Raw genomic sequence first — 15,440 nt, forward strand, 5'->3', positions numbered from 1 at the left:
TATTTGCTATGATTATGTAATTTGTTTCAACTAACATTCCTTTTTTATCTGATTTTGATCCATGGTGAAGCTATCTTACTATGTTGCCCCTTTTACAATGTTGTGTTATATAGGTGATCTCTGGACAGGCACTTTAATAAAAATGTATCAGTATCTGCAAATCTTGACCCTCACTTTCATCGGGACTGTCACTGAGTTACCCGACTTCAACACTGTCCTCCTTAGCAGTACTCCAGATCACACAACATTACGTCGCCCATCTTACTTGCCCGGGGTCCCTTGTACTAGAGACACGGGTATCACAAAGCTGGCAGTTACTGGGGACTATTGTTAAGCTCAAGTGTCCAGTCCTCACCTCTTTCTATCTGACTCGTTTATCCCCACTTCAATTCATCTTAAAGGCCTCAGGCTGTTTTTCATCTCTCAGAGGTCCATATCTGCCATCCACACTCTATCACATCAAATCCCTTTGTTGGCGTTCTGTGTCTGTGTCCAATTCAAACTACTCAGTCTTACCTTCAAAGCCCTCAGCAACATCACCCCTTCATACATCTCAAAATACTCTCAGTGTTATCTCCAGTGTTATCAGCCAATAGGATGAAGCTCTGTGGCCGGGCAGGAACACTCAGGTTGTATAGGTGCTTCCACCAGTTGAGAGCTACATGAATCCAATGGTTATATGTGTGGAGAAACTGGGGCACATGGTCATATTACAGTGTTTTTAAGGGGATTGTGGGATGAACCAGAGTTGACCAAGTATAATGCACTACTTTATAAATAAATATATAGAAAAGTTTGTTTATTTTAAGTCTTTCAAATTTCCACATATAATGGTTTGTCTATCCGGCAGATATAAGTCCAATTATGCGCAGATCCCCAGCACTATTGATGAGCGCCCCGACCATGAAGAAAGGTTTATGGTGCACAAGATTCTATATACTGTCTATCCTGATATATCCCCCAATCTACCTTCTATATACTGACTGTCCTGATATATCCTCCACACACTACATTCTATATACTGTCTATCCTGATATATCCCCCAATCTACATTCTATATACTGACTGTCCTGATATATCCCCCAATCTACATTCTATATACTGTCTATCCTGATATATCCCCCAATCTACATTCTATATACTGACTGTCCTGATATATCCCCCAATCTACATTCTATATACTGTCTATCCTGATATATCCTCCACACACTACATTATATACACTGACTGTCCTGATATATCCTCCACATACTACATTCTATATACTGACTGTCCTGATATATCCCCCAATCTACATTGTATATACTGACTGTCCTGATATATCCTCCACATACTAAATTCTATATACTGACTGTCCTGATATATCCCCCAATCTACATTCTATATACTGACTGTCCTGATATATCCTCCACATACTACATTCTATATACTGACTATCCTGATATATCCTCCACACACTACATTCTATATACTGACTGTCCTGATATATCCTCCACACACTACATTCTATATACTGACTGTCCTGATATATCCCCCACACACTACTTTCTATACACTGACTGTCCTGATATATCCTCCACATACTGCATTCTATATACTGACTGTCCTGATATATCCTCAACACACTACATTCTATATACTGACTGTCCTGATATATCCCCCACACACTACACTCTATATACTGACTGTCCTGATATATCCTCCACACACTACATTATATATACTGACTGTCCTGATATATCCTCCACACACTACATTCTATATACTGACTGTCCTGATATATCCTCCATATACTACATTCTATATACTGACTGTCCTGATATATCCTCCACACACTACATTCTATACACTGACTGTCCTGATATATCCTCCACACACTACATTCTATATACTGACTGTCCTGATATATCCTCCACACACTACATTCTATATACTGACTGTCCTGATCAGTGCCGTAACAAGACATTGTGGTGCCCTGGGTGAGACTGGGCACCGGCGCCCCCCATCTAAGTGGGAGTGGCATTTGATAAGTGGGTGTGGCCAACCTAATGTGGGTGTGGCTAGCACTTTACTGAATATATTTCTTGACAGATTAACTTCTTGTAAACAGGCAGAAACTGTAGATCAGATGGCTCGAGGCTGCAGGATTTCATATGGGAACGGGTACTGCTATTTCTTACTTCCAGATAGACTGCAGTTTCTGTGTGTGGTTATTTTTTTCTCATATATTTATGACCTGGAAAACATAGCTTGTATAGCTCATCATGAATCCAAATTGAGTGATCTGTGATTAAGACTCTCTGCAAGACCTTCTGCACAACACCTCAGGGGACAGAAATTATATTGCAAAACGTGTAAATAAAATTGACATGCAATTTGCTGTAAGCACAAATTTCCTGTCTATGTTGTATCAAATAATGATGACATGCTCACATCAAGCAGCATTTAATTTATCTGTCGCTGTAACAGCCGGATGTTTTAGCAAATAATCAAAAACACAATAATCACAAAACACAAATAGGCACTTTTCATGATGAACCCAAGCAGATGTCAATATAACGGAAGGAGACTATCAGGGGCGAGAGCAGGACTTTGATGTAGAGGTTTTCCAAGTTTGTCCTTCACCAAAATATTCATGTTTATGTTTGTACATACCCTACAAATACTACATACAGTAAACATTATAAAGTGCTCCATATAATTCCCACTAAATATATAGACAAAACTGCTGGTATAGAAAGTTGGTGTATACTGGACATAATATATTTGAATGTACTTTTGTGTGGAGAATAGACCTGATGGTAAACAAGAGCGATGTTATAAAGAAGGTGGTATAAAGAGTACTGTATGTATGAGCTGCACTGGCAAAGCTTAGATATAAAAAGTAATAGTAGTGGCTGCTACAAAGGGCAGGACATTAGGGTCTCTTCATATTATAATCAACAGGTATCACACCTGCATATAAAACATGTCCAAACTGACACTCTGCCAGGATACTTGGCGCAAGCCCAAGGGGGGCGCGGCCGCCCGATACCTGCCTTCGTGCCCAGAGGAATCGCCGCTCTAATTCAGCTCCCCTACAAACAACAATCCATTCCCGGCAATGCAGTGGAACGCATGCGCGTTCCAACAACAGGAAGTTCGGCATTTGGAACGCAAATGTGTTCCAAATGCCGAACTTCCTGCTTTCACATGCGTTCCACTGCATTGCCGGGAATGGATTGTTGTTTGTAGGGGAGCTGAATTAGAGCGGCGATTCCTCTGGGCACGAAGGCAGGTATCGGGCGGCCGCGCCCCCCTTGGGCTTGCGCCCGGGGCGGTCGCACCGCCGTCGCTACGGCTCTGGTCCTGATATATCCTCCACACACTACATTCTATATACTGACTGTACTGATATATCCCCCACACACTACATTCTATATACTGCCTGTCCTGATATATCCCCCCCACACTACATTCTATATACTGACTGTCCTGATATATCCTCCACACACTACATTCTATATACTGACTGTACTGATATATCCCCCACACACTACATTCTATATACTGACTGTCCTGATATATCCCCTGCACACTACATTCTATATACTGACTGTCCTGATATATCCTCCATACACTACATTCTATATACTGACTGTCCTGATATATCCTCCACACACTACATTCTATATACTGACTGTCCTGATATATCCCCCATACACTACATTCTATATACTGCCTGTCCTGATATATCCTCCACACACTACATTCTATATACTGACTGTACTGATATATCCTCCACACACTACATTCTATATACTGACTGTCCTGATATATCCTCCACACACTACATTCTATATACTGACTGTACTGATATATCCTCTACACACTACATTCTATATACTGACTGTCCTGATATATCCTCCACACACTACATTCTATATACTGACTGTCCTGATATATCCCCCCCACACTACATTCTATATACTGACTGTCCTGATATATCCTCCACACACTACATTCTATATTTACATCTATGTTGAGTTGATCACAGTTAACAGAATTGTAAATTAATAGTGAGTGGTCATTATTAGGGTTGTTCTTATTAGAATATTCTAATTTTTCTGCAGTGTACAGCAGAGCATCATAATTCTTCCTGATACAGTTGTTTGACCAATGGGTGGTTGTTAAACTGTGAGTGAGTGTGTAACCTACAGCACTGAGTGTGAGTGAGTGCATAACCTACAACACAGAGTATGAGTGAGTTTGTAAACTACAGCACAGAGTGCGACTGAGTGTGTATCCTAAAGCACTGAGTGTGAGTGAGTGTGTAACCTACAGCACTAATTACGACTGAGTGTGTATCCTAAAGCACTGAGTGTGAGTGAGTGTGTAACCTACAGCACTAATTACGAGTGAGTGTATAACCTACAGCACTGTTAGTGAGTGTGTAACCTACAGCACTGAGTGTGAGTGAGTGTGTAACCTACAGCACTGAGTGTGAGTGCCTACAGCAGTGGCAGTCTGTCAGGTTACGTTCCATAGGACTTTAGCTCACACTATAAACCTGACACTGAAGTAAAGCTCACTGCTTGTTCTAAACATTTTATATCTTTGTCTTAAAACTGGGATGTAGATGAAGATGTTTGTTAGAGCCCCAAATTAAATAGTGTTTCAATGTGTAATTATCATTTTAATATTTACAAACACTGGTGTATCTATAACGGGCGCAGGGTGTGCAGTGCACAGGGGCCCCTTGAGTTGAGGGCCCACGCCGCCCCCTCTGTCACCCAGAGCTGAGACAACAGGCACCATATATCTGGCACTCTGTTTGGAGGCAGTAAGGGTGTGTCCCCTGACCCCATCTGTCACACCACGGCGCTACGGCACTATGAGGAGGTGCTGGGTGTTCAGGGTGGAGAGGACAATTTGTTTGAGTCCTAAAATAAAATGCGCAGGAAATCTGTTTTCTAAGCACAAAACATCGACCTCAACTTCACCTTCATTCAATAACCGTATAAAAATACAAAGTTAACCGCATGCTCCAAAATATATTTTTTGTAATATTACAAATACATTTCAATAAGGAACTAGCAACAGTTATAAACATTTAAAGATACAAAAAAATATCGCTGTTCTATAACTCATATATTGCCCAACCATAGCCCTATATGTCATAGTTGCCAACTCCCGGAAACTTGTTTCTGGGAGAGGGGGCGAGACTGGAGGACGGGAGGGGGCGAAAACGTAATTTGCGTCGCGGGGGCGGGACCAAAATGACGCGATTGGCCTCGTCCCGCCCCCTTCCTCCCCGGGATGCGGGAGAAATGCCATCTCCCCCGGGAGCCCGGGAGACTGACCCGAATTTCGGGAGTCTCCCGGACTTTCCGGGAGAGCTGGCAAGTATGCTATATGTACCCTCCTCACCAGCCGTGGCCCCACATGCTGCTCCCTGAAGTCTGTGCTTAACATGACTCCCTCACCAGTCTGGGCCTTGCATGCCAACCTCCTAAGTGCCATGACCCCCTCTGACCAGCCTGTGCCCCACAACCCCCCACAACCAACCTGTGCTCCACTTACCTCCCCTCAGCAGTTAGTGTCTCAGCGGCCAACCTCCTCACTAACCTGTGCTCCACATGCCCCCTCCACCCTAACCTGTGCCCCATATGCCCCCTCATCACTAACCTGTGCCCCACATGCCCCCTCCGCCCTAACCTGTGCCCCATATGCCCCCTCATCACTAACCTGTGCCCCACATGCTCCCTCCTCCCTAACCTGTGCCCCATATGCCCCCTCATCACTAACCTGTGCCCCCAATGCCCTCTTCTCACTAATCTGTGCCCCCATGTGCCCCCTCCTCACTATCCTGTGTCCCACGTGCCCCCTCTTCATTTATTATAACATTAATAATTCAGACATTATCCCAAATGACTTATTCTTCAATGTATCTCTTCCTGCCAGCTGACTTATAGTGGTAATTGTGCTACGTCACAGTTGATTTATTAATATTCTAAAAGATATTGAACAGTCAGCAGAGACCTGTCATTGTTACAGGTTATATGATGTTTATCTTTTTCTAATTATCTTGTTTTTTGCTCAGTTTCCCAGTTAATGTTTTAGTCTCTCCTGTAGGATATGACCCAGTGACTGTAGATTTGTATTTCCCTTTTACTTTGCAGTCAGATAGCAGTTCTCTGGTCTGCACCGTGACCACTAATCAGTCCTTTACTGTGTGAATAATATCTGTGCTGACTCTGTGTTTTGGTAAATATGTGGCTCTTTTGTAGGTGAAATACAGTATATAGATTACAGTGAAACCTCTGGCCTTTTGGGGTCGTTTTCTTTGGAAAGTGAGTACCAGCTTTGTTTTACTATTTAGTGACAATGTAAGGAATTATGTTTAAATTCTCCATAGTGTTTAATCATTTGATGACTTCACCAATTTATTGTGCTTTGTGTCTAGAACCAAATGTAAGAATTTTTTAGTCTACTTTATTTAATATATTTTATTTTAAAGCAAATAGTGCGTATTGTGGCAATAAGTATACTTACTTTCCCATAGCTAGTACAATTGCAGACCTTTACTCTGCAATTTTAAACAACTAATTATTGTGCATGTAGAGTCACTAATTTGTGTATTTTACTCAATGGCCCCAAATAAAGGTAAACTAAGGTAGACATTGGTGAGTCAGGGAAATCTCTGATACATGGGCATTACTGCCATGGCAACAAGAGTAGCACCTGTCCCCCTCCCCCCAGAGCCCCTATGCTGTCTGGTCCCATGCACCTCTTTGCCATCTCCTCTGAGCTAATTTTGTGGTGTCTATGGTCAGGAGGAGGTTAATGAGCTGTGTGACGGCTGATACCGCAATACACTTGAAGCCAAAGAAAATCCCCACCATAATTAAATTCTGGTCAGAGGGGAAGGGAACTTTGAGCAGGAAGTGAGGCCGGCCAGCTGGCAAGCAAGAGAGTGAGGTGAGTGGGGTGGCCTTCCCTAGATACTATGTGGACGCCTTCAGAATATAGCTATGGGGTGCACACATTTCTAGTTACAAACCTACTGTGATACTTCTCACTTTGTGATTGTCACGGAATGTTTCCGACTGAAGATCACCTGCAGGTATTAGCACTGCTACACAGGGAGGTGCAGAGTCTAACACACTACTGGTCTTCACCAGGAACCCCCGCAAGGGGGTTTGGGTTTCGCTGCAAGTGGCATGCAGGTCGCGAGCCTCCAAGGAAGCTACTAGCAAGGTGAGTGGTGAACAATCATAGTCGTACAGACAGGAGTCGTAACCGTGCGGGCAAGCGAAGTACCGGGCGATAGGTAAAACGAAGGGAGGAAGCCACGAGTCAAAACCAGAAAACATGAAACAGACCAGAGGGAGATCCAATGCAATGTCAGGACAAGCCAGTTCGGTACACAGGAGATCAGGCAGGAGACTGTAGAGGATACGGAAGTGCTGGAGCACAGGGAGACTTAGGTACTCTGGAACCCTATTGGTGCCAGATTCTCCCTGATATAGAGGTTACTTGAATTTCATTAGTAGACAGGGGAATCGGCAGCAGCGTGGCTGACTGCCGTCAGGAAGGAGAGAGCGGCGTCCGTCCCCGGCAAAGAAGGAGAAGCGGGGATGGTGCCTGTCAGTACCCCCCCCCCCCCCCTCTACTGGGAGAACCAATGGTCAACAAATGCTTCTTTTGGAAGGTAGCCAAAAGACGGGGAGCATGCAAGTCTTCTTCAAACACCCAAGAACTCTCTTTGGGACCAAAGCCCCTCTAGTGAACCAAGTATTGGGAACATCCCCGAAGCTTATGTACAGCTAATATTTGACTAATCTCCTACTCATTACCAGCCATGGTTGAAATAGGTTGTGAAGAAGATGGAGTATGAGAAAATTTATTAAGTACCACAGGTTTAAGCAATGAAATGTGGAAGGTGTTATGAATTCTTAGAGAGGGAGGGAGCCACAGTCTGTAGGTAACCGGATTGACAATCTGGATCACAGGAAATGGCCCAATAAAACGTGGTGCCAATTTCATAGAGTGCACCCGAAGTTTAAGGTTTTGTGTGGACAGCGACACCTTATCTACAACCTGAAGGTTAGGAACCAGTCTCCGGTGATGATCCGCAAAAGATTTGTAGTGATGGGAAGACTTCAGTAAATTTACTTTGGTGGAGGACCAGATCGTAGCCATATTCCGGACCATGAAGTGGGAAGCCGGAACAGTAACAGTGAAGAGAAATCAGGGATAATGAGATGGGCACCATATACCATAAATATGAAGAGAACCCAGACCAGAGGATGTATGAATGTGAATGATCTTTTCAAAACCGACATGTCCAGCGAATTTCGTTGCATGAGCCCATCGGACGCTGGACAGAAGAAAAAAATCACCTTTAGTCTTGGCCTTAATATTTGTTTTAGCTTATAACCGCTTTCTTCACCTTTAGCATGATCTACACTGGTACTTAACTGCCACCAGCACTTACCACTGCAATTCTATGGAACTCGGCAACGGAAGGCAAGGCTGACACACTGTTAACAGAACATCTAACACCGACAAGGAATTACAGGAACAGCATGTGAGAATGTGGGAATTTGTATCCTTAGGGGGAAACACACCAGAAGATTTATGTATGTGATACAAAGAGAGGTTGCTTCACCGTAATGCACTGTGGTGTTTGACATTGTAGGCAAAATACTGAGGGTACAGCTGAGTACACAAAGTGTGGGGGTTTGGTAACGTGCAACAGAGTACACAGAGTTTGTAGGTAGTGGGTACTAAGGCACATGAATGTGTTGGCACTGGTTATACACTGAGTAGCGTGCAATATGTTATGCGGATGTGTTGGCACTATTAAGGCAGCAAACAAATGGATACAATGGAGTATATTGCAGTGACCCTGTAGAACAGAGATAGACAGCAAGTGTAGCGGAGTACACACACACAGATGACAATAACTAGCAGGCGGATTGGCACAACCAATTACCCCACTGAACTTCACGCGCAAGAGAATATGGCCTTCACTCAGTGAGGACCCAGGTTTAGGTCCAGTGTAGTTGGGTCCCTCCGTGAAAGCAGCAAAATACTTAGCTAGTATGAGGACTCTGCTGAAAACACCCCAAGTTGAAATACATGTATTAGTGTGCTGCTGTCGAGGAGACTCTATACTTCCAAGTATAATCCTGGAGCAGGAGTATCAATGTTGGACACAATTGATACTCAGGCACTGAGGAGAGCCCTGAGCAGGGTCTTTTAGTGACTGCTTGATTGGTGATTGGTACTGGAGGTTAGTGGTAACACCTGAGAGAGGTGTTATGTCATCTCTAGCCTGAGATTAAGATATATTTCCCTGGCGCTCCACCACAGTATAAATAATGTTGGAGATTACACACATCCGCAAAGCAGGGAGACGTTTCCCCTCCAGAAGATATCCAAATATACTGCGCATGCACACACTGGATCTCCGTATATCAGCCGCTCGAAGACGGAGCTCCCCTTCCTGATTTCAGATGACAAGCACCGATGATATGTACAAAACCCTGTTTCACAAACCGTGAGTCCAAAATTGGATGTATATCATTGGGGCAAGATTATAAACCATGACTTTGAACTCATTGTAACTTTATAAACCATCTTTATTTCACAATTGACCTCAAGGTACAACGGAGGCACAATCAGTGTAATGCTGTAACAAGAAGCTTTTCTCCGCATACACCTGTTGTGGATGTTACCGAACATTTTATGGTTTTGTGTATAACCAATTGACATCACATGGTAAATTCTACTCTGGCCATAGAAATTTTAATGTTTATATTTTTATCAATATAAAACTTTCAATACTATTACACTATTAGACTGTCACATTATTTATACTGTGGTGGAGCGCCAGGGAAATATATCTTAATCTCACATCTTTGTGAATGGTGGAGAAACCATTCAAACCCTGTAAGGCAGCACCCCACTCTATAGTACTTTACATAGTTTTTTGAGTTAGACAGTGCTTGGTATTTTTCAGACATCTCTAGCCTGAGGCTGAGCCTAGCTGGGCTCTGTTAGGGATTCTAATAGGGAAGGCCAGCAATCAGTGGCTGCTGAGTGTTAGAGGCTGGCCAGGGATGTCTGAGACTGCTGGTACTGACAGAAGACAAAGGCAAAAAAGATAGAGGTTTTTTAAAGAGACAGAACAGGGAGGGAGTTTGTAGCAGGTGGTCTTTAATCTGTAATGAGGAGATAGGGAAGGTCCAAGCATATGCCTTACTGTCAGAGGTACATCGGTCCCATAGCAGTAGGTGTACAGTAAACATGCATATACTTCAAATGATGATGAGAGTTGGGCTGCCCAAGCCACGTTTACATGACTAGGCCTGCTAGAGGTTCTGGAGATCCTCACCACAGGAACACTCTTTCCTCCTCCAAGTAGACAAATTTCGACCAGGATAAAAGAACAAGTATTGGACAGGGCAGGATGACCAGGATCCAACATGATCTGGCAAAATAGCCTGAGACCAAAAGAAAAAATGAATAAATAGGGGCTTGTGCAGCTACCGGGATGTAGTCACCGTGATGCAGCATGGTGCTGTGTATTATACAGAGCCGTATCAGAGGAGAGTTCAGGATAGAGCACCAGCATCATTAGGAAACGCTTGTTCCCATTAACATGACCAGGAACAAGAACTGTAGGAGACACCTACAAGGAGCATAGATCATAACACACAAATAATAGATTCAGTGTAACCTGGATCTCCAGCTATCATAAATAAACTGCATTTATCGGAATCCAATGGAATGGATCCCTGGGCTGTCATTGACTGACCACTTCCATGGACAGTATGAGACTAAACAAAGAAGTGACATTTTGACCCACAAAATATATATGAAGAGGGGTAAAAATAGGAGTATTAATCTCTACAGTACATGCTCTAACATTACTACTTGTAATAAAAAATTCCCCAAAAAATCTGTATTACTTAGAAGGCTTATATAGGATGGAAAAAAATATTTCAAAAAATGTAGCTGAAAGGGAAGTGATGTGAAGGTGGATAAAATAGCGCGGGAGATTGAGTTTGTTTCCCCTTTTAGGTGTGTTTTTGAAGGTTTCACTGTTTATAGATGAGCTAAAGCCCCCCCCATATGCCATAGGATTGTAAAAGTCGAACCAAAAAACAGTTTATAAGCGCTAAGATGCCTACAGACTATGTTAAATGTACAGGATCGTCTCCTATGATTATCTGCTCCTGTCAGAATAGTGTAGGTGCCACCAACCCTGTGAGCAATAAAAGGATTTTTTTATATAGAACAAAAGACAGTCCTGGAAGCAGGGCCGGTGCTAGCCTCCATGGCGCCCTAGGCATTTTTACAAAATCGGCGCCCCAGCCCCCCCCCGCAACAATCGGCGCCCTCCTCCCTCCTCACCCCGTGTTTCCTTACCTCACCACCGCCGCCTCTCTGCTCCGTCTCCTCCCCTCCACTGACTGACACTAGTGAGTGGAGGGGAGGAGACGGAGCAGAGAGGCGGCGGTGGTGAGCAATAGCCTCTTGCACCCTCCCCCGTGCATCTGAATGCTGTGCGGCGGCCGTGACAGGCATGGTCAGCGGTCGCCGCACAGTTTTAAAGTAATTTTCAGTCTGGAGGGCGCCCTCCAGAGCCCGGCGCCCTAGGCAAGTGCCTAACCTTGCCTAATGGGAGCGCCGGGCCTGCCTGGAAGTCATATAGAGGGAGATTGGATTAATCAACATGTCTTACAATAAATAATAAAAGCCTATAAATCAATACATAAACACACATCCACATTAAAATAGTTTAAAGTAAAACAACCACAGTGCTGAAAACTCAGTTTATTTCTTTTTTATATCCATTCCTACAGTTATTCTTATTTATCAGGTATAGATACAAATCTCACAATGTGCTCCGGCCTTTTTTCCGCGTCCCACGTATAATTAACCCGTCGTTCATTTGAGGCAATGAAAATATTTCTGTATAGCGAGCACCTTCTAATCCTCTTACATAGTTCTTATATCATCTGATCTGTGTATTCAGGCACAGACAGTCCCACATACCTTCAGAGAGTGTTTGATTTTGGGTACATCTGTCTCATAGAGATGGTGAGTAGATAATATTGTCGTTAATCAACCCCTAGGAAACAATGAAGGAAATCAGTCTAGTATAGCCCTTTAGTGGCCACCTGTTTGTTGCATATGCAATTTCAACAGTAACTCACAAAGATTCAGTATACATCCTCAATACTGTTGTAACATTATGTTGGTTATAATTCTTTGTTTGCACTGACGCGTTTCGTTTGGCAAATCCAAACTTTTTCAAAGTTATGTTTCCTGTGTTTTGTGCAGTTTAGAAGTCTTTAGAAGCAAAATAAATCACCCTTCCTTAATTAATCACGTAACACTTGACACTCGTCAATCCTTTTAAAGAGGTCACAAGCCGGTCTTTCTACTTTAAAAGCATAAAATACCAAATCTACACACAACGTATAACAATGCAAATTTATGAAAGCAACTTACATTAATTCAAATGTATTCAATTCTAGGCAATGTATTTATTTCACAGCGCAATACAATGTATTTTAATACTCTCAAAAAATGTATCTCTCGGTGTTTTAAAGCAATGTGGTTTCATTTAATTTCAACAAACATCATCATCACCATCATATAATTCAGCACCACTAAATCTGCACTGTACAGAGAACTCGCTCACATCACAGAATTATATTTTCATTCGTAAGCATGGAAATTAAAACCTCCATACTTTCTGGTCTAATAAAGAAACCTATATTTTTAGCCCTCTAATAGCCCAAGTCAAATTAAAGTTTGAGCATTAAATACTTCAATATTCTTAATCTCCATTATTACAGTATATACTCAGTACATGCTTGACTAAATATTTCAGAATATAGATAGATCTGTTTTGCTAGATAGAAGATTGATCGATCTAAGTAGATCTTGATGACCTCCTCCAATGTAAAGAATTGCTTTCAATGTAAACATTGTAGACATAATTAGTTAAACTCACACATATAATTTGATATCCAAGAACGTTCTCTAATTATATTCCATCCAAACAAAATATCAGCCTTCATGTATACCCCAATCTTAATACAATCATTTCATATAAACCTTCGGAAAAAAAAAAATATTGGTACAGGCAAAGATATTAGACAAATTGGTTTGCTAGTTTGTACCCTGGTTCCGTGTTTGATAGAACCTTGGGAATACCACAGATCAGAAAAATTCTGCTCTACAAAAATCTGCTTAATCCAGAGCCATTAAATCATCTAGAATAACCGACTATACAATATATATTTATGTGTATGTGACTATAAGCAGCTTTTAACCATATGATGAAATTCAAAAATTCTCTTTCCTAAAATTAGGATGACCAATCTCTCCATATATCACAAACACGCTCCCAGCTGCCATGACTTTGGGGTGTTTGCTGTAAGAGGTTACACACGATTCCATCTCTCAGTCTCTCTCCACCTATCACACAGGTTATAGACCTACTGAATCACACCCCCACACACTTCAGGTTTACCACCACTTATTGAATACGGGCAATATTCAAATATAAAGAAAACAATTGATAAAAACAGATATAACACACACAAGTAAAGCAGTTTAAAATAAAATGGGTTACATTCAGAGTAGCACTTACATGAATTGCATTTTCTGGCCAAGGGAAATTGGCTTGGAAAATGGACAGCTTATCAATGTGAATTTATTTCCCACAAGTCTGACAACTTGTCCTTTCACAACACAGGTTTTTAAGCAAAATGAAATGGGACGGCATTCACAGGGGCAGTGTGGATGTTGATGTGGGGGGGCAGAAATGTCCCCTGGGTGTCACCTAGTGTTTGTTCAAAACGATTCCTAAAGTTTTGACCTTTGGTAGCTTCTCTCAGATATATCCCAAAGACATAACTCCCCCTTCAATAAACCGGTCACAATCTCCCGCACATTTAAATAACAAACCTGATGGAATTATGACAATGTGACATACCTTTTCCAAAGATATGTGATTATAGCTTTTCCCTGATAGCGCAAGTACCTGTCATTCACAACCCTGGTGTGATTTCTGCTCCTCAGTATGGGGTTGCACCCAGATTCCCCAAAATATGAACTATGAAGACATTTTCAACATTAGGCTTTCAAATGTGGCCTTCGTCTCCAAGATTTTCACCTAGGCTTATGGCTCTCTCATTTACATTTAGTGGTTCTCTGTGTTTACAGTACACTTCCTATTGAAAGGAAGTAAATTTGGAAGTGGAATACATGATCAGAACAATGGATGTCTGTGATCTGCATATCTTAAGCAGGTCTCCTCACATAGGGTTTTCTCAACCTAATTAACTACTACTGGGCTAATTGTTTCTTTTTAAAAAACATTTGGTCAAACATTTATCTGAGTTGAAAATCAGGTTCACTTCTATGTACCAATGCAATATTTTATTTGGGCCCTGACATTTAATAGTCTATTTCCTCATATCAGATTTATGATCTCATCCTGAGACCATATAAATCATTTTAATATATATTTCTAGAGAAAGAAAATAAACTTAATATTGTTTCTAAACATATGAGGGTCGAACGTTTTTCATGGCATTCAGTAGGGTTTTCCATTGAATGGAGTGAGGACACTAAATATACACATAATATTTTTAACCCCTCCTCCCCTCTTTTTTTTTGTTTTGCATGTTTTACATTCTGCAGCAGTAATTCATATTCATCTCCCTCTATATGATTTTCAGTTCTGTATTCATTCTATATATGATTGTACAAGTCTACGCACAATACATTGTGGGGATCCCCTCGGTAGTTTGTGTAAACTAAGATTATATTAGAATAGTTCTCTGAAATACAGAGGCATATTATTTCCCACTGCGTATTTTAATAATTGTAATACTCACTACAGTTTATAATGTAGGTTTCATCAAATTGATTTCTACATGAAATATAGACAACATATTCAACTGTTTTATTTATTATTTTTTGCACATGTTGGATAATATTTCTTGATTTGGGGACTACTAAGTGAATATAATCTCCTGTCATTATAAAATTGTCCTGCAGAGTTTAATTGACAAAACTTCCAAAACCAGTCTTCATTAGGATACATATTACAGTAACATCAACTTTCATGGTAACACAGGATGACTGAGAGGACAAAGAACACAGTCTACAGCCACATAATCTCAACTCCTCATAGGCAGATAAATAAACAATGGAGGGGGCTTGGGTTAGAAGCTAGAAGAAGAACAAAGGGGAGATTATGAAATTAGCTTACTGTTGAAGTACTGTTCTGAGGGGTCACTATCATATTACATTCTATATACTGACTGTCCTGATATATCCTCCACACACTACATTCTATATACTGACTGTACTGATATATCCTCCATATACTACATTCTATATACTGACTGTCCTGATATATC

The 15,440-nt window shown here is 41.6% G+C and overlaps 1 protein-coding gene across 4 annotated transcripts in view; it reads left to right on the forward strand.

Annotated features, from left to right (window-relative positions):
• The window catches only part of LOC142160711 (alpha-2-macroglobulin-like protein 1), a 138,239-nt gene that overhangs the window by 94,391 nt on the left and 28,408 nt on the right, over nucleotides 1-15,440 (forward strand). Inside the window, exon 20 of one of the 4 annotated variants that reach the window (XM_075215592.1) lies at nucleotides 851-913. The exons of 2 other annotated variants lie outside the window; for them this stretch is intronic. In XM_075215592.1, coding sequence (XP_075071693.1) covers nucleotides 851-913 — 63 coding nt within the window. Of the gene's footprint in view, nucleotides 1-850; nucleotides 914-6,269; nucleotides 6,333-15,440 lie in introns of all 4 variants that reach the window. One more of the 4 variants, XM_075215593.1, reaches the window with a different exon arrangement.

The sequence above is a fragment of the Mixophyes fleayi genome, chromosome 6, assembly GCF_038048845.1.
Source record: "Mixophyes fleayi isolate aMixFle1 chromosome 6, aMixFle1.hap1, whole genome shotgun sequence".
Taxonomy (NCBI): Eukaryota; Metazoa; Chordata; class Amphibia; order Anura; family Limnodynastidae; genus Mixophyes; species Mixophyes fleayi.